The sequence below is a fragment of the Schistocerca piceifrons genome, chromosome 2 (assembly GCF_021461385.2).
Source record: "Schistocerca piceifrons isolate TAMUIC-IGC-003096 chromosome 2, iqSchPice1.1, whole genome shotgun sequence".
Taxonomy (NCBI): Eukaryota; Metazoa; Arthropoda; class Insecta; order Orthoptera; family Acrididae; genus Schistocerca; species Schistocerca piceifrons.
The window spans coordinates 839,828,838-839,855,222 of NC_060139.1; the positions used below are offsets into that span (position 1 = coordinate 839,828,838).

A 26,385-nucleotide genomic window follows, 5' to 3' on the forward strand; every position below is an offset into this window, starting at 1 on the left:
ACACAAGGCAAAATGTGACAGTATGAAAAACCCATTTCACAAAAACTTACAGTCTGTATTCACATACTGAAACTGTGTCACTTGATATCAACAAGGCATGATAGTGCCTTACTTTTAACATTTCCACTAGAACTGACGGTTCCTGAATGACAGAGTGGCATTAAAACTAATATTCCCTGTCAGACACGAAGACACTGCTCTCCAGCCATTCTAATTAAATGAATTTCAATTTTCATTAATTAACAGACAAATTACAATAAGAGAACTAGAAAACAATCAATTCCAGGTGAAGAGCGATCAAGCTGCTAACTTTGACTGTACCTGACATGTGCAAAGATGGATATTATACAAAATACATGAGATGCCCCTTGACATAACTGTCACTGCAAATAAGCTCACCATGCTGCTGATACTGAGATAAACTTAAACAGAAAATGACATTACCAAAGTCTAAATTTAAGGAGAGAGGCTTCTGAGATGGACTTGGAACAGGAACATCCAATCAAGTATATTTAATGAAATATTTGAAAAGTATGGGACATTTAATAATAATACATATATATGCACAACACCTCTCCCGCCCCCCCCCCCCCCCACCACAAGTGTTTTATTGCTAGTCTTTGTTTCCTACATACAAACATATAAGGGGCAGTCAAATTAAAGGAGCCAGAAGGAAAATAAGTAGAAAACCACTTATTATTTAAAAAATAATTGCCATAAAGTACAGTTTATACATTCATCCCACTCTGGACAAGAGGGTCAATGCCTTATGAAAAAGTGTTTGTGGTTGCTTATGGAACCATGGTTGTATCCAGGTGTACATCACTTTGTCCTAACCAAATTCATGCCCATGAATGACTTTCTTCAGAGCTCCAAAAATATAGAGATCACACAGGGAAAGATTGGGAATGTATGGAGCATGTGTCAGGGATTCCCAGTGAATTTTTTGTAGTGTACTCACCTGTAACAGTATTTGGGGGGGGGGGGGGGGGAGAAGAAAGAATAAAAGAAAAACAAACACGCACTCTCCATTTTGTTGACAGCGGTCAAAAAATGTCTGTGCACTTTGAAGTTTGTCAGTAAGCATTTTCTGTACTGGTCTTGGACACTATTTTTGATATCTGAGCTTTTATGTGGCAATCTTGTAAATAATTGGATATCTAATGTGAGAAACTTTGTTAACCAGAGCACCAACTGTCAGCTGATCATATTCATTGGGAGTTGTGCTTAGTTTATGGGACAATGGGAGGGGGAGTATGCAGACCAATGAAATAAGGCAAGAAGTGGAACAAAAATTGTGCGTTTATGATCCATTTCTTGCACCATTCCATCAGTCTGCTCACAGGAACTGCCATGCTGTTTTCCAACAGCCACTTTTGAACTCCCAATGCCATTGGCCTAATCTTTCCTTCACAATAAAACCACCCAGAATGTAAGTGGCTGTGAAAGCCTGTACTGTAAGGCCATTGTTGTTGCTTTCACCAACAGTCAAACTATTAATGAATAACTTCCATAGTTTTGTAAACAATCAAGAGATGACAGCCCAGAAAGAAGTTTCACAAATGCAGTGCCAACATTTACATACAAGCACAAGGTCTTTACTTTTCGAAAATGCTTTATTAGTGTGACTCTTATATTGCACTTTTAATGTTTATTATAAGTTTTCTTGGGCTACCCTCCAGTTTTGTTCCTCCACGTGCAAATGCGCTGTGTGAAATTAGGGCTGCATAGTGTAAGGTGGTATACCTCTGGATCTTCAAACTCTGAAGGAAAATAATTAAGAAAAATAAACCTATCACCTTCACAACATATTACCTCCACATAACAATTTCATACACTGGCTAATGTAGGCTGGTTGCTTATTTTAGTCCCCTTAAACTCGCTGCGATGTCATTTCAGACAAGACAGGTAGAGAGCGGAGTGAAAGAGCTGTTCCTTTTTATGATTCAAACCAGATCATCCCAGTGGTCTTTCACTTGCAAGGGAAAGCAGCAGTCATAGCAAGCACATTGTCTTCATCTTCAATTCCTTTACTGCAGATAACACATTTACTCATGTATTACTCACATGAAATAACTGGAAGTAAATTGATATCTGTCACACAACCACTATATGTTTTCTTTTATATTTGCACGTGGTACAAATAAATTAACTGTTTGTCTAAGTGCCATACATTGTGCAGGAAATAATGATTTACTGGGAAAGAGCATGAATACCAACACAAGATCAGAAGCTGGATGCCGAAAATTAAAAACCCTATACCGGCAATGGAAGCAACTAAAAAAAATGTGCTGCAGCCCACAAGCAAAAGTAAACAGAATTTGCCTAAAAGCTTGTGTGCATGACACCACATCCACAATATTAAGGGATATTGGTCAAGCAACAGTTGAGAGGGCAGCCAAGATTCATGCATCAAATCGATCATTAGTTATTTGAGAAAGACAAAAGAGCTTCTGAAACATGTATGAATTTGAAAGTGAAAGAGAAACCAACAACCCATCAATGCTGACAATTTTAAAACATGTTCAGTCATCTTAATTGTTACAGGAAATGGCCAGGTAAACACTCCTTTTACAAGAAAGGCTCCAGGACAGATTTTTTTTTAAAAAACAGGAAATTGTACTTACCAAGTAGTGATCCTAGCTCCTATTAATGTAGTTCCCTTGGCTATCTATCTACAGCTGCCAATGTTTCTGAAGGTCTTGGAAGCGAGCAGAGAAATTTTGATTTGGGATACCTGTAAGCTCATTTGTCACAGCCCCATTGGATGTCTGCAGTATCTTGATGAAGCTCTCTTTTTAGTTGACTTTTAGCTCATGGAAACAAGAAAAAATTGCCAAGGCGAGAGGTCGGTGAATATGGCAGATGTGGATGGCAAAAAGAGAATGTTTGGCGAGATACTCAGTAACAGATAAAATAGTGTGTCATTCAGTAACAACCAGTCCTGAGAATGCCACAAATCAGGGTGGCAAAGTTGAACTGGTTGTTGCAATTTTTTCAAGACTTTGATGTAAAGAGTTCCATTCACTGTTTGACCTGGAGGAACATACTCATGGTGAACTAATCCTTTAATATCAAAGAATGGGATCAACCCCGTCTTTATTCTCACAGGCTGTCATTTGACTTTTTCCGAGGTTGGTGATCCATTCAGTACTTTGATGCCTCCTGTGAGGGTCATACTGATAGCACCAACTTTCATCCCCAGCAATAATCCTTGCCAAAAATGTGGGATCACATGCTCTATCCAGTATTTAGAAGAAATTCTTATCTTTCTTCCTTTTACTTGTCTGTTAGTGTGTGGGGGATGAGTTTTGCAAGAAGTTTCCATTTCCTCAAATCTCTGCATAAAATCTTACGACACACATAATATTCAAATTAAGTAATTCTGATATTGCAAGCAGAATTACATGATGGTCTTCATGCAATAACTGCCTTACACACTCCATGTTTTCATCGCTACGTACTGTAAATGGGCGACCAGCCCTGTGATCGTCTTCCAATGTCTTTGCCTTCACAAAACCTTCAGTCCTGTTCTAAAACACAATTATTGAAAGTGCCTGACCTGCATATACTTGCTCAATAATTGATCGCATTTCACTAGGGATTTTCCTGAACTTAACATTTTCTCTTTTCCCCACAATCAGCATCCATTGCGTCACTGTACCAAGAATCCAAACAGTGTGTTGCTAAGCACAGCCCTGCCACCTAGTGAGATTGCACTGAAACATGGCCTAGGTCATTTCAAGGATGCACACACACCAGTAACATAAAAGCAACACCCGTTCCTTTTTAGTATTGCAAACTCAAAAAAAGAAAAAGAAAAAACAGAAAAAAAGAGAAAGAAAAAACAGAAAAAAAGAGAAAGAAAAAACAGAAAAAGAGAAAGAAAAACATAAAAAAGAGAAAGAAAAAACAGAAAAAGAGAAAGAAAAACATAAAAAAGAAAAAAAACCACAAAAAAAGAAAAACACAAAAAAAGAAAAAAAACCGAAAAAAGAAAAAGAGAAAACAGAAAAAAGAGAAAAGAAAGAAAAAACTTGCCCTGGAACTTTTCTGACAATGAGAGCATTGTCTATGACTCTCTCTCAGAATGAGGTCTTCTGTACAATATCAAAGCCCTAGAATTAGACACAAGAGCATCAAATACAGACACTTTTAGAGTTGCGTGACTGAAAAATTTCAGAGAAAGATCTCTTAGTTGTACAGGCATCAGATATATGAAATTATTCTCAAAAGCATTTCTCTGGAAAAACTGAATTTTAGAAAAATAGGTCCAACTATATATTAATTCTGAAACAATTTCAAAACAACTTGGTCTGGACCCAATTTTAATAAAATCCAAATTTTAGTTCAACAATTTGAAGGTCACAAAACACTTCAGTTAAGCCGATGTATCTCTAAACTTCCATTTTGTTCAAGATACTTTGAAAAGCACAATCTCGTGGAGCAAATTTCCATGCTCCAGGGACTATCAACATGCAAGAGAGCTGTTTATTATTTGAAAATGGATATTGTTCACCATTAATTTGAATTACTCGCACAAGAAGAAAAAAAAAGTGTAATTTTGTATATTCTGTGCCCCTTTGGAAGCCGAAACACTATCTGTATTTCAGTATCATTTCATGACTTATACACATTATTGTTTCTCGTAATATTTCTAGTGTGGCTTTACAAAAACTGAAAAATCATTAATGGTACTCCCATTACGTTACTTCGGCCATATTTGATCCTATTCATCTTCTGAATGAAAACCGAAAATGACCACTGCCTTGAATCATGAGGTAGGATAATCAGACGAAAAGATTCAAGCAGGACTCAATCAAATTTCAGATATTATCAATAACACTATTGAACAGATTGTTTCTAATGAAATAAGATTATATTTCTACATTTGACTTGAGTAACTAGTTCCTTAAGACAAGTATTGGCAGTGGCACAGAAACAAAGTCTTCCTATATGCTCCACATTTAGTTATTAAACTGAAAGTAGTAAATTACAGTAAATTATTTACAAAAGACAGAAGGTAGTAGCCATAATTCATTTTCTAATCTTATTTGGCTACTGGTGCTGTACATAACAGTTTTATATGATTGTCACTTTATCTATATTATTACAGCAGTATTCGTAACAGAACTGAAAGTAATAGAGGTCTTCTAAAACTACTACTTGTGATTAAAGAATCAGTTTTATTTTATCTTTTAAATATAATAGTCTAGGGGCAACCCTTCCACTTATTATATGGAGCCTAAATTGCCACAAATATTTTTTTGTGCAACTGGAGGGTAGCACAAAGAAAAAAACATCAAACTTGAAAAATAAGAGCCATCGTAATAACTCATATTCCAACAATGTTTAAGTATTAAAAATAGACAATGATCCCTCTAGTCAAGCTCAGTGCAACATTCAGTTGCTGCCAACCGCGAAACTGCAATGGGAAAATTTCTCAGTGATGTTCAATTGAGTTTGGATACAGACTACGCCTCTACTGATTGCATGGTATTCTTTTGGCTCAATAAGTTTAGACATGAAAGAAATTCGCTTGATTTAGACACCCAGACACTGCTACCGAAGAAAATGCACTTTTGTGTTTAGGGAAGGAATATGAGAATGCCTGTTTTAGCTATCAGGAGAGTCACTGTAGTCTTGGGACTAAATTAATGTTGTCTTGGACTAAGAACAAAGTGAAATATATTAGCAAATTTTGCAGTCTATGAAAAGCACAAAAAATAGAAGGCTTCATATCATAATGAGTGACATAATGTTAACTGGAAGCAATTTCGCCACCAATGGATGTGCTACAAATACGTCTTAAGCAAAAGAAATAGTTCTGTATAAATGAACAACAATGATGAACACCAGTTTACCAACGTAAAGGAATATTTCACAGCACAATACGATAGAACAAAAGTCAAGCTAGTTTGAGTAAAATGTGATACTTTAAGAGTGAAGAGAGGAGAGGGGAAAGGGGAGAGGTGGGTCTGGGTCAGATGTAGTATTTAGTGATAAGCTGTGTATTCTACATTATTAGACTTTACTGTTACATGCCAGTAACAATAGGTAAATTAGTGCATTGAATGTGCATAAGGAAGTCAGTTGTCTTTAATTCTTCTTCTTAAATTTTACCTTTGATACTATGTTTGTGAAAGTCTGTTTCTGTAATATGCACACCGAGCCTGTTACAAGATCTTCTACTGATTTGTATGATGCATATGTGTTAATGACGACGTATTTTGGCCTTCCGAGACTACTCCATTGTACATCCTGCCTCATACACTTATGAACTCCAGACACACAAATGGTAAACTACAGAACAACAAAGGCAGAATAACATTTAAGTCACTTAAGCTGGTTACCAACTAACACAAATTCACTGTACGTTTTTATAACAAGAATTACCACCTCTAAACCTGACGAATGCGTGAATGGACACAGACGAACTATCTGCTTTGATGACACACTATGATAGTTCAGGGGTTTGGTCGCCCGTTACATCCCATTGGTCATTTGGATATTGCCACCCACTAGTCTTCACCAACCCCAGAGATCGGAACATCATCTATAACATATCCTCTCACTGTAGCACCCTCTTGGACTTATCCTGTTCTAACAAAAGTTACCTTTTCTCTCCCAAGGACAAAATTTCTTTATTTCCTCAGTTAATTACAATTACTGTTGCTGCTGTTGTGGTCTTCAGTCTGGAAGACTGGTTTGATACAGCTTATCATGCTAGTCTATGCTGTGCAAGCCTCGTCATCTCTGAATAACTACTTCGATGTACATCATCCATTTTGAACCTGCTTTCTGCATTCGTGCCCTGGCCTCCCTCTGCAATCCGCCCTCCCCCAATCAACAAATTGCCAAATTCACTACTCCTTGATGCCTCAGGATGTGTCCTATCAAACAACCATTTTCTTAAGTCGAGTTGTGCCATTCTTTTTTCCACAATTTTATTTAATGCTCCCTCATTAGTTATTCGATCTACCCACCTAATCTTCAGCACCACATTTCAAAGGCCACTAATTCTCTTCTTGTATGAGCTGCTTATCATTCATATTTTGCATCCTTTGAAGGTAACACTTCAGAGAAATACCTTCAGAAAAGTCTTCCTAATATTAAATTTATATTTGACGTTAACAAATTCTTCTTTTTCAGAAACACTTTTCTTGTTATACCTAGTCAGCATTTTTATGAACTGTCTGCTACGCCAATCATCAGTTATTTCGCTGCCCACATAAAAAAATATCTACAACTGTTAGTGTCTCATTTGCCAATCTAATTCCCTTGGCGTCACATTCTTCAATTCAACTACATTCCATTACTCTTGATTAACTTCTGTTGATGTTCACCTTATATCCTCCTTTCAAACATTATCCATTCTGTTCAACTGCTCTTCCAAGTCCTTTTCCATCTCTGAGGGAATTAAAATGTCAGTCAAACCTCAAAATTTTCATTTTTTTTTCTACCTGGTAATAATTCTATTTCCAAATTTCTCCTTGGTTGTTCGATGTACAGACCAAACATCATCAAGGATAGACTACCTGTCTCACTTCCTTCTGAAGTACTGCTTCCCTCTCAGGTCCTCTGACCTTTAGAACTGCAGTCTGGTTCCTGTAAAGTTGAAAAAAATAATTTGGTTGCAGTATTTTATCCCTGCCATCTACTGATTAGAGTGTAGTCAGTAATACAAATGATTGTAACTGGTGATGAAACATAGCTGCATCTGCTTCACTCAGATGTGAAATGATAATAGGAGTCTGAATCTTCCCACATAATGATTGTCAAACACAAGGAATGTGGACAAGAGAATGTTGAGGATTTTACTTATATCGAATGAATGCACGGCAATAACTTTTGTAGGCTGGAAAGTAACTGTAAACTGTTATTCTGGAATGCCGGCTTGTAAGGAATCCTACTAAGAAACTGTAGTGCACCAGCCCACAATGGTGTGTCCAAATTTACGTATTTCTTAAGCACTTCAAACTCCAGATACATCGTCCCATATGGCCGTATCTGTCATCCCATATTTGCAGCTCCATATAAAACGCGACAGAAAATGTTTGCAAACACTATTTTGAGTCTTCAGAAAACCCCAGGTACTACCAAAAAATACTCCCAATAATTTCCCAAAAAGATATATTCAGGAATCCCCAGATATAGAGATCTCAAAAAACACTCGGAGATAAAAATTAAACTGTTTGTTAATTATTAGTAATATATTTTCCCTTGAAAGACAGATAACTTCCCTGTTTCCTTCATGGTGTGAAAATATATGAGCTGTCAATGCAGTTAGGAGCTGCAAGGCTGGCCCATCCCGTCATCAGCTACAGAACTATGCTACACATCTATTTTACCAAATGATAAACCTTGTGCATCATCACTCATCCAGTCGCAGGGTCCTATCTGTGGGGAGGGGGGGGAGGGGAGGGAGTGGGGGGGAGGGAGAGCTCTTGAAATATTAATAATATCCAATCAAAACCAAAAGGATCACTAGACACATTATCATACAGCAGTTCAAACAGTGTCCAGGATGGTTTGGACAGTCTCTCCACTCTTTGGTGTGTCACTACTGTTTCCCTGTTTGGCACACTAATTACACCTCTTCCTCATGATTTGCCTTTTCCCTTCAGTTAGTTCCTGCTTTTGTACAATGTGTTTTTTATTGTGAGGTTTCTTTCTTGCATCTCTTCAAATTTCCACTAGAGGAATGTCTCCTGTAAGTAGTAGTCTAAACAAATCCATAAATGTATTGCTAGTGGGATGAATTCGTAAACATTCCTGTTTTATAAATGGGTGATATTGCATGTGGAGAGGTTCATTATGCCACGTCTCACCTGATTAAGTAATGTCTGTGCCAGTATGGGATCTTCGGCATCTATGATTTCATCACTATCATTGTTCCTATCTTCTGATGCTGCACTATATTCATGAAACATACCTGACAGCTCTGCATCCATACTATCATTGCTTAGGTGCATTTCCATATTCTCGAGATTCAAGCTGGTTTGTAATATACTCAGTACCTGACCAGTAGTGAATTTTTTGTTCGCCCTAAGCTTTTTAGCATTAAGAGATCCCGGTGTCTGTTGATTAGACACCATTTTGAACAATCTACCTTAAGAGACAACTAAGCACAGGTAAAATGTGACAACTAAGCACAGACAAAAAGAATGAGTGTCGACACTTAGAAGTGTCAACTGCAGTGAATATGCTAATAACTGTGTAGAAGCCTGCAAAGCCTTTCTTGGGAGAAAGTGGGTGTAGAGTAGAAAGCTCTGTTGACTAAGTCATTATTGGAAATCCATTATGTGTAACATACCAAATATGGGTCACCATCCTTCTTTGGGAACTTCTTAATTGTTACACTGGTTGTTTGATCTACAACTGAGACATGTAACAAATCCAGTCCAGTGTTATTCCACACACCATCCCCAGATATCTGTAAAAAAGAATTTAAGGGTAGGTATGGCAGGTTAATTAATGTTCACATCTTTTTAAAAAATATGGGGAACTTACTGGTTCTATTCCTGCCAATTTACACCTGTGACACTGCACCGGTATCTCTTGAAGCAAGACATCTTTTCGAAGATCTGTGGCTCTACAGTCTTCAACATTTCCATAATCAACAAAAATAATTTTCAGTGTGCTGTCTTCATTTAACTGTGAAATTTAAACAATTATACTCTGCTTTAAATACACAAATTCAAAAAATTCTATATATTTATCGTCACACAGCTGCTTTCCCTTTTTTTGTTCTCTTTCAAACATGGAATGACAACTGTACCTTCAACACCTTTCCACGGTACCATTTCTTATCCCCATGGTATTTAGCAATGCACAACTGTCCTTCAAACCAATACAGATCCTGAGGGGCTGGTTTTGAATTTCCAAAGCGAGATTGCAGGGCATTTTGTATCATTGCCAATGTATTACTTTCTGTAACAAAAGAAAGAAAGAAATATTACCTCAAGAGTACAGGCATTCTTTTCTTGACAAGTCAGTCAACTATATTCATTATGACATCTTTGGTGGCATATAAGTACTGCAAGGAGCAGTAACTATTTCAGCGTTAACTAGCACTGCACGTGCTACACCTGACCTCCCCCGTCCCCCATAAAACACACACACACACACACACACACACACACACACACACACACACACACACACACACACACACAAAGAGGGAGGGAGAGGGGGGTAGGGACAAAGAGGGAGGGTGGGAGGGAGGGAAGCAGGGAGAGGGGGAGGGAGAGAGGGGACTAGTTTGTGCCAGCACCGCAGCTCAAATGAAATGGAAAAGGTGGGGGAGAGGGAGACTGAGAGGTAGTATCTAGAGGAGTTGGCGCACGGAGAAAGAATACAGGGAGAGGGAGGCTCCGAAGGAGGGAAGGCTGCCTGATGGCAGCAAGGAAGAGTCAGCAAGCCACTAGACAGGTATGTGGCACTGTGGTGTGTTTAGTTTGGTACAGGCAGATGGAGCACAATGATGTGAAAGGGGTGATAAAACAGAGAAAGAGGGAGACTGCAGAGATAAGGGTGTGACAGAAAGAGTACAGTGAGGGCAGCAGTGGAAATTGGTGTGGGACAAGGACCAGTTCAGACTGAACCAGGAGGATTGTAGGATCAAACGATGTCTTGTAAGGGTTCTTTACATGTATGCTGTTAACAGCAGCTAGTATTGGAGGGGGTCGGTGGAAGGTTATGAAGCAGCCAAAGAAGTTGAACATTTTGTACTTAGCAATGTTTTCTGCCACTGAGTGGTCCACTTAGCTCTTGGCTAAAGTTTGGCAGTGGTCTTTTATTGAACTTGACATACAGCTGGTGGTCAAGGCCACATAAAATATTTGCTCAACTTTCAGTAAAGCTAGTATATAATATGATTAACTTACAGAGGTGGCTCTACCTCTGATAGGGCAGGACAGTAAATGATATGCCTGTGACAGAAACAGAATAGCAAATGCTGAATAAAAAAATGTCACTTGACACCATATAGTGAAAATGGAGTGTCATTGAGAACTGGCACTTGTTTTTTCACTAGAAATTTCACTAAACTGTAACCATATGAACATCTACATAGTTGTGCAGCAAGAAGAAATCTCTCCCCTTCCACAGTTGGGGACGAAACCTCCGATCCTTTTGTACAACCATCCCAGACACTCAAATCATACAGGGAACTTACATCGGTGCCACTGGAAACAAATTCCCTTTGGAAAATGCCACAAGTGTAAAAAAAGCAATGAGGATTATCTTCACTTTCATTCACAAGTTCTTCAGTCTTGGCAAATCATCAGTGATCCATTCTGCACTATGTCATTTTATGGTAGATTTGTCTTGATAACACTAAGCCTTGTCAGCTGTGATAATTTTTTCCAGAAAAGAAATGTCCGTATTTTTCATATCAATCAAGAAATGGCAGGCATTCCTGCGACGTCATTTTAGTTTGGTAGACAAATTTTTCACACACTTCTCTCTTCTTCAAAACATTCTGGGGAATGTCTTGCACACTTGATTTAGAGGTATTCATTTCTTCAGTGATAGCTACACGAGAGATAACAGTCGATTTTCAGAAGATAATGAATTTTCTCAATGTTTCCATTAAAGAGGATGAATGTGAGGCGAGATGCCCTGACCTCTCATTGCCCTTGTGCAACATCTGCCCTTTAAAATGTTTAAACCACTTAAATACTCATGGATGACTTAAACAATCACCACTGTACGCCTTTTTCATGGACTCAAATGTCAAACCATGGATCATTGCTCCATTGCAATTTTACACACAATGCTGATACACTATGATGGCACACCCACCATTGCCTGCTCACAATTGAGTGGTTCCAGAGCACAGCTGTTAGTTCAAGACTGCTTATGTGGCAAGAATAAAACCAGTCTCTGAACTTTTTGGACATACAGTGTAGATTTCTCTTTTTCAGATAAGGTGGCATGGCAGTAGTTGTTAGAGTTATCATATGGATTTCTCATTTTTCTGGCTAGAATTTATGCAGGCTGAGGATATGTATAAAAATTGTTCCTGTCCATTGCTAAGTAATACCCTTAATTGAGAAGTTATTTGAGTAGGAATTATGACCAACTAGGATATACTGAAAGGTTTTCAAATTTCTGATCCAGCTTTGTTCCTTTCCCTGCATAAATCATGAAGGACCAGAAGTAACTACTTTGTTTCTTCCATAGAGGATAGTTTTATACCAAATTATGCCCACTTTAGTGGTTCTGGGTGGCAAAATTAGTTTTAGTAATTGTTTTATCCATTTCAGTTAGAGAACACCGCAACTGTTTTTGTAAATTACACTGTAGGAAATACTCCAACCAACCACAAATTTTTTTGAAACTATTTTACTCTACTGTTACTAGTTTCAGGCTTGAGCCTGTTTGCCCATCGTCAGACAGAAGTGTTGATTTCTTGGCTTTCCTAGAGCTTTCCATGAAGATATAAGTGTAAAACTCACAAGGAAATCGACTCTACCATGGTGATGATGGCTTCAAGCCCAAAACTAGTAACAGTATGGCTGGCTGCAGTATTTCCTACACTGTAGCTTTAGTTGCTGTACATTGTTTGTTGACTATACTTCTAAAGTTTTGAAATGATCTGCAACTGCTTTATAAAACCATGAACATTTATTACACGACTGTATACAGATATGTTTTCAATGTAGAGGCGTCCTTAACATTAAAATGATTTGCAGATATTTTTCATGAGTCTTCACAATTATATTGTTTTATATCTCCATTCACAAATCTAAAAACTGCCTAATCTGAGGCTATACTTAAACAGTCCACGCTTACTAGTTGTGGCATAAAAGCGCCTGCTGGCAAACTCCAACAACAGCATGCCACCCAAGGTATACTTCAAACAAATAACACAACGTAAACAAATTTTTGTACTAAAATTAAAAAAACCTCGCATATGCTTACAATTTATTGTAACATTAACTAACACCATGTTTACTCATTTATGGATGATGAGGGTACAGAAAACTTCGCACAACTAACTCTTAAGGAAAAAATACAGAATTTAATTCTGCAAAAATTTTGTATACCCACACATGCTGTCTCATATATATGAATAAGTGCTTTACAATTTTTTAAGCAGTCTAATTCAAACATTAAATATTATAATAGAAATACTATTTTTCATTAATATATGGCATATATCAAATACAATTCATACTTCATTTTCTTTTTCATAAATAAATTATCCTTCTACTTAAAACATTGGTACCATTATGTTCTACACCTAAAAACTGCTTGTTTGAGTTGAATCAGATAAGTAAACCCCTTTTTTGTTTTTACCCATCACTATCATTATTGTTTTTTCTTTTGAAGTCGAATAACCATACATGCTCCCATAAGAAATTCTATTAACTGAATCAGCCCTGGCAAGGTAACATATTTATATACAGGATGTAACAAAACTGTATGGCACAAATTGCAGGACACATTCCTCACACACAGACAAAGAAATTATGTTACATGAACATGGGTCTGGAAATGGAAACACTTTGTTTCTATGGTGACAGCATGCACCACCATGCAGCAACACAGGTGTCGATAGGTCGACAAGCCCCTCCAAAGACGGCATACAGACCAGCAATTGCCGCACCAAGACGTAGCGGTGGTGTCACCAGAGAAGTGATATAAGCCAGCACCACAGCAGAGTGCACAGTTCCAAGTCAGCTTGACTACTGATAAGACCGCCTTCTATTTGCATACTTCACGCTGCATCGTCTGCTTTTAGCGAGTCCACATCGAATGTTCAAATGTGTGTGAATTCCTAAGGGACCAAACTGCTGAGGACATCGGTCCTAGACTTACACACTACTTAAACTACGAACAACACACACACACACACACACACACACACACACACACACACACACACGCACGCACGCACGAGGATTCGAGCCTCCGGTGGGATCGGCAGCGTAATCTGTGACATGGCACCTCTAAACGTGCGGCCACTCCGTGCTACGTGAGTCCAAAGCAGCTGATTTTCTGTGATCATTCTAGTGGATCAAGAACAGTCTACCCTCCAGCCTTAGCTTCTGGAATAGCAGTTGAACTTCAGGATCTGCTACCTAAGCTGATTTGTACAGTTGAGTATTCGTCAATAAATGTGTGTGTTCTTGTCACTAATCATTATTATTGTTTCAATATTCTCCTCATTCTTCTCTCATAGCGTTTCACTCAGCACATTATAGATAGATGATGGTGGCGATAAGTATAATCTCCTCCTGCAGTTGTATAAGAAGTATCCCACAACAGATGGCACCGAAGAGGGAAAGGATCTGCACAAGTCACAGGATTTATTTTTGTTTTTGCCTGCCCACTCTTGTTATTTGTTATTTATGTCTTGATAGTTCTTTTCATATGTCTAGTGCATTAGTGTGTGGACTTTTGAGTCAGGACCGACAGTGTGTCATTTTGTGTGCAGTGTCTAATCCAAATTCCTAACAGGCGTGGCTTCTGTATCACAAGACAGTTCTCAAATGTATGTTATTCAGTTACAGGGCAAGCAAATCCAGCAGTTGTTGCTAACACAATAGCAGCAGCAGAATCTACAAGCAGCACAGCAGCTTCAGCCTCCATGATGCCATTCCACCATTTCAACAAACGATATGAGGACTGGTCAGAATACGTAGCTCCACTGATGAATCATTGAGGCACACAATTGCACGGTACGAAGATCGTAGCACCTTTCTTTCCACTGTGGGTAACAAAGTTTATAGGCTCATAGTGAAATTGTTTCCTGGAAAACAACAAAAACAGTTAGAGTTTGAGACTTCAGTTAGAAAGTTAACTACTTTCTTTGATAAACACACACTCTTCGGTGCTGCAAGGTTCAAGTTTTTTGCCATTAGGAGGCAGCAGGTCACTCTCATAAACAGTGGATCACTGGTTTACAAGGTTTAACCAGGCATTACAAGTTTTTGTGAATCTGTCGACAATCATACTGTGATGTCACACTGGGTGATGCTATACTCAAAATATTTGTGATGACACAATTCGTGCTGCTATTTTGAAACAACCTTATCCTTCTTTAGATACAGTGTTACAGTTAATTGAGGCTCAGGACACTTAAGATTTAGCACGTGAGATGCAAAAGTCAAATATTAATGAACTGCATAGTGACAGTGCTAGTAGTGCTGTAGAATGTAAACCGTCTGGTGTCCGCTGCACCCGTATGGCATCACGTACAGGGACAGACAGTGCCACGTCGTGCCGGCAGAATGCCAGTAGACAGAAAAAAATAGCAAAGTCAAGCCCAAAGTGCACTAGCCGCCAAAGCATGCTCAGTGTCCAAGTAGCGACACTTTTTTTATTTTGGCAATACAAAAGGTAATGTTCAGTCAATGTGCAGGAAAAAGCTGTGTGGACAGCAAATTCCCAAGTAACATGCCAAAACCAGTTCAAACCATTAAAGTTCTCACAGCACAGCCAGCCATGGAACAGTGTGACCACGCAGCTGTAGTAAATGTTGTGATAGGTCACCCAAATACAAAACTTAGCAAACAACAGTCGGGTGATTTTTATGTGGCAAGCAAGTCACACCAACTCAAACATAGGTCCACTACTAAATCTTTGCCCCACCCACGGAAACCGATGGACAGCAACAGGCAGGAAGAGAGTTCTCTCTTCAGATGTGGAACGTAGTCAGGACAAGGTGTTTATTACTTTTACAGAGCTAAGAACAATGTCAAATTGCAGCTGGACACTTGTGCCTCAGTTACACTTCTGAACAATCATTATTTATGAACGATTAGGTTTACCTATACTGAGTCCAGCTATGCATGTGTCAGATTGTAACTGACAGGAAATTTCAGTTTTAGGAACTATCAGTACAGCAGCTATTTTTCAAAGTGTAACAAAGACAGTTGTATCCACAGTGCTTTCTGCCAAACCTTCACAGAATATTTTTGGCTTTGATTCTTTTGATATTTTCGGATTGTCAATCCACAAGTCAGAGTTGCAAATTTCAACAGATATGCCTGCAAGCTCTGTGTGACAAATTTAGTGAACCTTTAGCAAAGGTCTTGGTTGTACGAACAATTTTTTTGCTCATGTGCCATTCAAAGACAATGCACAACCAAAGTTTTGTTAAGCTAGGCAAGTGCCCATTGCCATTATGGAGCAGCTCGCTGAACAATTATGGGAATGGCAAGCTAATGGGGTACTCAAGCCGATCAATGCAAGTCAGTGGTCTTCCCCATTAGTCATCCTATGCAAACCTTCAGGACGTCTTTAACTGTGTGTTGATTTTAAGTTCATGGCATATATGGGGCTACTAATTATTACTGCGAAGGAAAATGACAAGAAGTCATCCGTTACACATGTGTGGTACTACATTTCAGGAAGGTTTGTTTATACTGCTACCATGAGCCAAGCCAGATTCCAGCAGCTTACTAAAATAGTAAGATTTGATGACAGAGTCGCTAAGCGATTGCAGGAAATGTGGTAAGTTTGCTGCAATAGGAGAAGTTTTTGATAAAATGAATGAATCACTGCCAAAATATTATTTTGTTGGGATGCACAATGTTATTGATGAAATACTGTCATTGTTCTGTGGCAGGTGTCCCTTCAAGGTCTTCATGAAGGAAAAACCTGGTAAATATGATATACTTTTACACATGCTCACAGACGCTAAAACTAGCTATGTTATTAGCTTGGAGCCTTATGCTGGGAAAAGAAATGATGGTACACAACAATCAAATTCTCTGCAACTGTGGTCAAACGCCTGGTGGTTCCTATACGTAATTCAGGGTTAAATGTCACTACAGACAGATATTACATTTCAATTGATTTGGTCAAAGATCTGTGGAGGAATCACAAGCTAACTCTCGTGGGAACATTACAAGCTAAGAGGAAACATACCTCAAGACTGAAAGATATCTCAATATGAGAATTATATTCCAGTAAATTTGCTTTCAGTGATACTATCACAATTGTTTCTTATATCCCCCATGAAAAACCCAAAAGAAATCTGCTATTTCTATCATCTAAATATCATGACACTGCAATTGGTTCACCTACTGACACTTCGAAGAAAACAGTTATAAATTTATATTGTAATGAGACTAAAGGTGGCATTGACACGACTGATCAAATAGTGAGGAAATGTTCAACTAAGAGGACTGAGGAAGTGTTCAACTAAGAGGGCTACAAGGAAGTGGCTGCTGTCTGTTTTCTATACTCTGGTGGACATAGCAGCGGTAAATAATTACACATTATTTTTGTTGAACTTCCCAGACTGGAATAAGAAAAAACTTAATAAGCGACGACTCTTTCTTCGAGAACTGGGACTACAGCTCATGAAACTACACATTGGAGAAAGTTCTACAAATATTTGTAGGACTGCAAATGCCTGTAGTTTCAGGTATAGTGTTCTTGGATGGAAAATCAAGCACAACTTCAGTGCAAAGGAAGCTCATGGAGGTAAAGGTAGATGTCATTTGTGTGTGAGTGAAAGCCTTTCGAAATGCAGGAAAGTACAAGAAAGTGAACAAAACAACTATAATCTGCAACAATTGTAAGAGATACACATGTGGTAAACACAGCAAAAAACTGTTGTATGTTCTAAGTGTGAAGTAGATTCCAAAGTGAGTGGTGAATAATTCTTCTCGCAAACTATGTTATGTACTTAAGGTTTTTGTGTATTACCTCAAGTTTTTGTAATTTTTTTTAATAATAGTAAAGGGCACTTAAATAGTACTATACCAACTTTTAGTACTAATTTTTCTCAAGCTAATCAGACTTAGTAAACATAAATGACGAAGTAAGTAAAAGACATAAAATGCATTTTTGAAAACAGTTTTAATAGAAATATTCAGGTTCTGGATCCTGATTATCCATGAATAGATCTTTCAAAAGTATGTTATTAATGTAATTCAAGATCAATTAATGAATTTTATTTATTTTTTAATTTTTTTTTTATGGTGAGCACAAAGTTGTCCCCCCCCCCCCCTCCCCCCTCTCTAGTAATATATGTTACTGAAAATACCTTGGTATTGCGAAGGTTAATTATTGTTTTCAAAATAAATTCAGCAAAACTAAGTTCCATTTTGGTGCCAAGACATTAAACTACTACGTCCACAAGCTACTTGAGCATTACTACAGCTCGGACAATCCTGTGAAAACACATTTTAGATATACAGGCAGAAGAAGTGTTCTGTCAGTAGAACTAGTGAACATGAAAAGACGGAAGTAAGAAAGAAAAGGTAAGACTTGGAATGTTAGAACCTAAGAAAGACAAAGACACAGCCCAAAGACAGATACCCCTCCCATACTGCAGCCTAGGGTAACTCCCTGGTGTGCTGCAGGACAGAGATCTTCATCAGTTCTACAGAAGGAAATCACAAGCTTCACTCTCACAGGCCTCGAAAATTGGTTCTAACAACTGACTGCTGGAGAGAGCAGCAACGAAAATAGTAACTTCTATCCACAGGGTGTATACGTGGACAAGGAAAAAAAAATTCCCGGATTTTTCCCAGATCTTCCAGTTAAAAATACACTTTCTCCCGGGTGAAAATACACTTTTTCCGTGTTAAGTGACTGTATAATTTCCCTCAGAACTGTAAAATTGGTCAGTCATTTGAATGGTTATGTTTTTATACAGCGGCTTATAATTTCCCGGCTCTTTAGAAAACGAAACACAAGGGAAAAAACATCATTTGGAATGTTCTTTGATATGCAGCAACATGTATGTTGCATATTTTCGTATTACGAAGGTATAAATTCACATTCCACCGAACACCGCATGTTACTTTCCGAAGTACTGAAATCGCAATTGCGATGCACTTTTTTAAGCCAGTCACAGTTCATGTCACGTGATCTTGCCTGCCGATAACAGCGGATATTTAGAGCATAGGACGGACATGTGATGTAGTCAGGTCAATAGCAACATCACTGATGTTGTTGTTGTTGTTGTTGTGGTCTTCAGTCCTGAGACTGGTTTGATGCAGCTCTCCATGCTACTCTATCCTGTGCAAGCTTTTTCATCTCCCAGTACCTACTGCAACCTACATCCTTCTGAATCTGCTTAGTGTATTCATCTCTTGGTCTCCCTCTACGATTTTTACCCTCCACGCTGCACTCCAATACTAAATTGGTGATCCCTTGATGCCTCAGAACATGTCCTACCAACCGATCCCTTCTTCTGGTCAAATTGTGCCACAAACTTCTCTTCTCCCCAATCCTATTCAATACTTCCTCATTAGTTATGTGATCTACCCATCTAATCTTCAGCATTCTTCTGTAGCACCACATTTCGAAAGCTTCTATTCTCTTCTTGTCCAAACTATTTATCGTCCATGTTTCACTTCCATACATGGCTACACTCCATACAAATACTTTCAAAAACGACTTCCTGACACTTAAATCAATACTGGATGTTAACAAATTTCTCTTCTTCAAAAACGCTTTCCTTGCCATTGCCAGCCTACATTTTATATCCTCTCTACTTCGACCATCATCAGTTATTTTGCTCCCCAAATAGCAAAACTCCTTTACTACTTTAAGTGCCTCATTTCCTAATCTAATTCCCTCAGCATCACCCGACTTAATTAGACTACATTCCATTATCCTTGTTTTGCTTTTGTTGATGTTCATCTTATATCCTCCTTTCAAGACACTGTCCATTCCATTCAACTGCTCTTCCAAGTCCTTTGCTGTCTCTGACAGAATTACAATGTCATCGGCGAACCTCAAAGTTTTTATTTCTTCTCCATGAATTTTAATACCTACTCCGAATTTTTCTTTTGTTTCCTTTACTGCTTGCTTAATATACAGATTGAACAACATCGGGGAGAGGCTACAACCCTGTCTTACTCCCTTCCCAACCACTGCTTCCCTTTCATGTCCCTCGACTCTTATAACTGCCATCTGGTTTCTGTACAAATTGTAAATAGCCTTTCGCTCCCTGTATTTTACCCCTGCCACCTTTAGAATTTGAAAGAGAGTATTCCAGTCAACATTGTCAAAAGCTTTCTCTAAGTCTACAAATGCTAGAAACGTAGGTTTGCCTTTCCTTAATCTTTCTTCTAAGATAAGTCGTAAGGTCAGTATTGCCTCACGTGTTCCAGTGTTTCTACGGAATCCAAACTGATCTTCCCCGAGGTTGGCTTCTACTAGTTTTTCCATTCGTCTGTAAAGAATTCGTGTTAGTATTTTGCAGCTGTGACTTATTAAACTGATAGTTCGGTAATTTTGACATCTGTCAACACATGCTTTCTTTGGGATTGGAATTATTATATTCTTCTTGAAGTCTGAGGGTATTTCGCCTGTTTCATACATCTTGCTCACCAGATGGTAGAGTTTTGTCAGGACTGGCTCTCCCACGGCCGTCAGTAGTTCCAATGGAATATTGTCTACTCCGGGGGCCTTGTTTCGACTCAGGTCTTTCAGTGCTCTGTCAAACTCTTCACGCAGTATCATATCTCCCATTTCATCTTCATCTACATCCTCTTCCATTTCCATAATATTGTCCTCAAGTACATCGCCCTTGTATAGACCCTCTATATACTCCTTCCATCTTTCTGCTTTCCCTTCTTTGCTTAGAACTGGGTTTCCATCTGAGCTCTTGATATTCATACAAGTCGTTCTCTTATCTCCAAAGGTCTCTTTAATTTTCCTGTAGGCGGTATCTATCTTACCTCTAGTGAGATAGGCCTCTACATCCTTACATTTGTCCTCTAGCCATCCCTGCTTAGCCATTTTGCACTGCCTGTCGATCTCATTTTTGAGACGTTTGTATTCCTTTTTGCCTGTTTCACTTACTGCATTTTTATATTTTCTCCTTTCGTCAATTAAATTCAATATTTCTTCTGTTACCCAAGGATTTCTACTAGCCCTCGTCTTTTTACCTACTTGATCCTCTGCTGCTTTCACTACTTCATCCCTCAAAGCTACCCATTCTTCTTCTACTGTATTTATTTCCCCCATTCCTATCAATTGCTCCCTTATGCTCTCCCTGAATCTCTGTACAACCTCTGGTTCTTTTAGTTTATCCAGGTCCCATCTCCTTAAATTCCCACCTTTTTGCAGTTTCCTCAGTTTTAATCTACAGGTCATAACCAATAGATTGTGGTCAGAGTCCACATCTGCCCCTGGAAATGTCTTACAATTTAAAACCTGGTTCCTAAATCTCTGTCTTACCATTATATAATCTATCTGATACCTTTTAGTATCTCCAGGGTTCTTCCATGTATACAACCTTCTTTCATGATTCTTAAACCAAGTGTTAGTTATGATTATGTTGTGCTCTGTGCAAAATTCTACCAGGTGGCTTCCTCTTTCATTTCTGTCCCCCAATCCATATTCACCTACTATGTTTCCTTCTCTCCCTTTTCCTACACTCGAATTCCAGTCACCCATGACTATTAAATTTTCGTCTCCCTTCACAATCTGAATAATTTCTTTTATTTCATCATACATTTCTTCAATTTCTTCGTCATCTGCAGAGCTAGTTGGCATGTAAACTTGTACTACTGTAGTAGACGTGGGCTTCGTATCTATCTTGGCCACAATAATGCGTTCACTATGCTGTTTGTAGTAGCTTACCCGCATTCCTATTTTCCTATTCATTATTAAACCTACTCCTGCATTACCCCTATTTGATTTTGTGTTTATAACCCTGTAGTCACCTGACCAGAAGTCTTGTTCCTCCTGCCACCGAACTTCACTAATTCCCACTATATCTAACTTCAACCTATCCATTTCCCTTTTTAAATTTTCTAACCTACCTGCCCGATTAAGGGATCTGACATTCCACGCTCCGATCCGTAGAACGCCAGTTTTCTTTCTCCTGATAACGACATCCTCTTGAGTAGTCCCCGCCCGGAGATCCGAATGGGGGACTATTTTACCTCCGGAATATTTTACCCAAGAGGACGCCATCATCATGTAATCATACAGTAAAGCTGCATGCCCTCGGGAAAAATTACGGCTGTAGTTTCCCCTTGCTTTCAGCCGTTCGCAGTACCAGCACAGCAAGGCCGTTTTGGTTATTGTTACAAGGCCAGATCAGTCAATCATCCAGACTGTTGCCCTTGCAACTACTGAAAAGGCTGCTGCCCCTCTTCAGGAACCACACGTTTGTCTGGCCTCTCAACAGATACCCCTCCGTTGTGGTTGCACCTACGGTACGGCTATCTGTATCGCTGAGGCACGCAAGCCTCCCCACCAACGGCAAGGTCCATGGTTCATGGGGCAGACATCACTGATAAGTAGCGCAAACAAATGAACAGGAAAATTTAATGGTTTAAATTAATATACATAGTGTTGCTACAAGAAAAGCAAAGCTTTCATGTATAATATTTGCCTCTAGGATTAATAAGCTACAAGAGAAGCTAAGCTTTCACATATTATGTTAATCTTTTTTGGACGTCAATTAATCTCTTAATTCACATCAGATGGGATGTGAAGTCCAATACTTGGTTGTATTTTCAACTGAAGTTATCATTAAGTCTGTTGTTCTTTTGATTTTGCACAATTGCTTACCCTTATGCACTGTACTAATAGCTCACACATGTACTGACATTGTTTGCACATATACTGGAATCTTTAATCTTGATAAGTCATTCTGAAATTATTCATCAGTAAATCTTGTATTCAGATGAAAATTATGTCTTGTCCTTCTTTGTAAGTCTCTTTACCTTTGTAGTCTTCAAATCCAACTTCTCTGCAGTAGATTCATATTTCACTTCAGGGTCACCACATGAGAGGGTCTGTGTCAACCAAAACATAGTAAACTAATTTAGTGCTAAATGCTTTGTTTGCATAGAATTTATGGGCTGCAGATTATTTTTCTTTCTTTACTTGAATTTTTATGTTGTTCACAAACTGCAGCACCTTCTAATCTTTTCACACCAATTAAGGCCATGTAAGCACGTTCTTTTCCAAATGTACTTCTGACCAAAAGGTGATTCTAATAGTTGGAGCACAAAGTCTTTGTTAAACATTCCTTTTGTGTTCTTGTGTAGATATTTCCATAGCAACTTTAATCCCCTAACAAATATTTCTTTAAATCTAACCGAGAAGTGAAATACCAATTTTCATAAGTTTAGCTTTAAAATCTTTTTTAATGTAACAAAATATTTTCTTAAAAAGTTTCATCCCCTACTGCACTCCTTAAGGGTTTGAATTTGCAAAAATGCTGATACACATATTTTTTATTTTCTGACTGAGGAACCAAATACTAGTTTTCATAGTTGTAGTTTCAAAATTCCCTTAATAGCAACATACTTTCAAAAAGCCTTTCATTCCCTTAGGACTGATATTTGGACAATCCCTACATCAATGATGCCTACAGTATATGATCCACACCCTCTCCAAACTTCAAGTTACTATCCTTAATGGTTTGGGCAGGGCGATGAAGCCTCAGTGAATGAATATGATCCTATTTCACCCCCTTAGATGTTGAATTCCCAAAGACAGTGAAACATGTATTTTTCATTTCTAACCAAGAAGCCAAACACCAATTTACCAAAATTTAGCTTTAAAAATGTTTTTGCAATTAAATATTTTCATAAAAGTTTGACCCCCTTAGAAGCTGAATTTCCAAGAACAGTGACGTGTATGTTTTATTTCTAACAGAGAAGCTAAATACAAATTTTCATAGATTTAGCTTAAAAAATGCTTGCACAATGAAATTTTTCCATAGAAACTTTCATCCTTCATTAAACCCCAAAAGGGGTTGAATTTCCAAAAACAGAGAAACACATACTTTTTTTTTATTTGTAACTGCGAAACTAAATTTAAATTTTTGTATATTTGGCTTTAAAAATGCTTTCCTAGTAAAATTTTTCATAAAAACATCTTGTCTTGTATTTCACCCACTTAGGTGTTCAATTTCTAAAAACAATGAAACACGTTTTTTTTATTATTTGTAATCAAGAAGTCAAATACCAATGTTCATAAATGTAGCTTTAAATATATTTTAGTAGTTCCTTAATGATAATATTTTTTAAAAAAGCTCTCATCCACTATTTCACCCCCATAAGGTTAAATTTCCAAAACCACGGAAACACAAATTTCCTTATTTCTTACCGAGAAACCAAATACCAATTTTCATGGGTCTAGCTTCAAACTTGCCTTAATAGCGACATTTTTTAAAAAAATCTTCATTCCCTATTTCACCTCCTTAGGGTTGGAATTTCGAGAAATCCCTTCTTAAATGATGCCTATAGTGTAAAATCCATACTTTCTCCAAATCTCAAGTTTCTATCCTTAGCAGTTTGGGCTGGATGATGATGAGTCAGTCAGTCAGTCAGTCATATACAGAGATACAGCTTGTCCACGATAACTCGATGATTTCACTGGTGCAGACAGACATGGAGAAAACCCGCACTAGATAGATAGAGATGATGTGTCTCAAAGAGCTGCCAATGTTAAGCTGTCTCCAGATGCAAAGTATAGGATGTTTCAAAATGAATATACAGGTTTCAAGGCTTTGTAGCACATATTACCTTCACCTTACAATTATAAATAATACATCAAATGAAAGAGAAACAGAAGCAGCTTTTCTTACAATTATTCAGTGTGAACACCAATCACACATCGAGTCGATAGATGAGTTGTTCCGAAACCTTGATCAATGTGTCACGAGTAGCTGTTGCAATAACACTGTTTCTAAAGTCGGATAGATCAGCTGTTATCAGAGGCACATACACATGATCACATCAGATTGTGTGTGAACATGGAGGTCATGCATAAAATGCTGTGTCAATCAGCCCATTGCACCCCATCCAACGGTCGGATACAATGTCGTTTAAGCAGTCACCTACTGAGTTACGCCAGTGAGGCCGTGCACCATCTTGCTCCCAAATGAAGATGTGCTGTTCAATTTCTTCTCATTGAGGCACAGGCCATAGCTGTCACACATCAAGATAAGAAACATCAGTTACAGTTCATTCCAAAAAAAGGAAGGCCCATAAACTTTCTGCAGGGATATTTCTTGGGGCTAAGTGTGGAAGACTCGCACCTGTTCAACACGTTTTTCAGTCACTCTTTGTACATTATGCACAGGCATACAAAACTGTTGTAGTTGCTCTTTCATTTGGTGTATTATTTACAATTGTAAGTTGAGTGTAATAAATGCTACAATGCCTTAAAACCGGTATGTTCATTTTGAAACACCCTGTATTATTGTAATGGTGCCAGCACTGCTGCAATAACTAATGCTGTTTTCCCCTCACCATACCTCTCCCCTTGGCAGTCTTAATGTGAGGGCAAGATGTACTTCCTGCCATAACCGATAGCCACCATGCGAACTGACAACTTACTGTACGCAAGGTACACACTAAAATGATTTGAAAATTTTTTCACGAGCCTTCACAATGTATTGCTGGATAATATCTTTATTGACGAGTATTAACAATGCCTACTCTGAGGCTCTCCTTAAGTGGTCTATGCAGAGCTAGGAGCTGTATGACATATTTTTGCGTTTTCTAGGTGCTGGTGAACTCTTTAACTGCTGCAGGCCACCCAAGGTGTACCTCAAACAAATAATACAACACAAATATTTGTGCTAACATGTATCATCAATCAAGAAAAAAAAAGGGGGCAGGTGGGTGGGTGGATGGGTAGGGGTGAAGGAAATGCAAGTGCATATTGTTTAAAACACGCTTTCTAATATAACATTAATTAGCAATACGTTTACTTACAGACAATAAGGGTGCATAAAACTTCACACTTTGGACTCTTCATGGAAAAATCCCAAATATAGGACTGCAAAAATTCTGTACCTTAATGAACTCATGATCATGTCAGAAGCATAATAGATAGTTCTTTCTGGTTCACAATTAAAGTGCATGAATTATACTCATAGGAGTGTCGCAATACATGTCAATACACTGATGTCTCTTTATTAACATAAAATAAACAAGATTTTTGCAAAACTAATTTTAAGAAAATGGCTACTGCCATACAATGTTGTATGCATACAATCAATTTCCAACAATCAGGAATTCGAAATTAAGGAAAGCTGTGATTGAAAATAAGAAAAAAATTGAGATAGAATAGTTATTGGAGACTACATAACTGTTTGGATTGAAAAGGCACAGTACACCTGAACCTTAAATCTAACCTATATTTATACTCTGCAAACCACTTTATGGTGTGGGGCAGTCGAAGTACCAAGTGACCCCCCCCCCCCCCCCCCAAAAAAATGTCTTCCCATATCATTTCCTTATCAAACCTCTCTATCTGTTCTAAATCATTCTGATTTTTACCATCTATTTAAAACAATTCAGGCACTTTGTTAGACATATTTCTGATGCTGAGTTGCATTCATTTTGACAGTTCTTTTCTATCAGACCTTACCATACCTCTTTCTCTCTCTCTCTCAGTCTTTTTAAATCTATTAAGGCAACTGTT

General features: G+C 38.2%; 1 protein-coding gene across 4 annotated transcripts in view; it reads right to left on the reverse strand.

Moving 5' to 3' along the window:
* The window catches only part of LOC124776868 (RING finger protein 17), a 529,150-nt gene that overhangs the window by 69,176 nt on the left and 433,589 nt on the right, over positions 1-26,385 (reverse strand). For all 4 annotated transcript variants that reach the window (XM_047252047.1, XM_047252048.1, XM_047252046.1 and 1 more), the window contains 3 exons: positions 9,782-9,933; positions 9,514-9,657; positions 9,317-9,436 (listed from right to left, as the gene is read on the reverse strand). In XM_047252047.1, the coding sequence (XP_047108003.1) occupies positions 9,317-9,436; positions 9,514-9,657; positions 9,782-9,933 (416 nt within the window). The remainder of the gene's footprint in view (positions 1-9,316; positions 9,437-9,513; positions 9,658-9,781; positions 9,934-26,385) is intronic.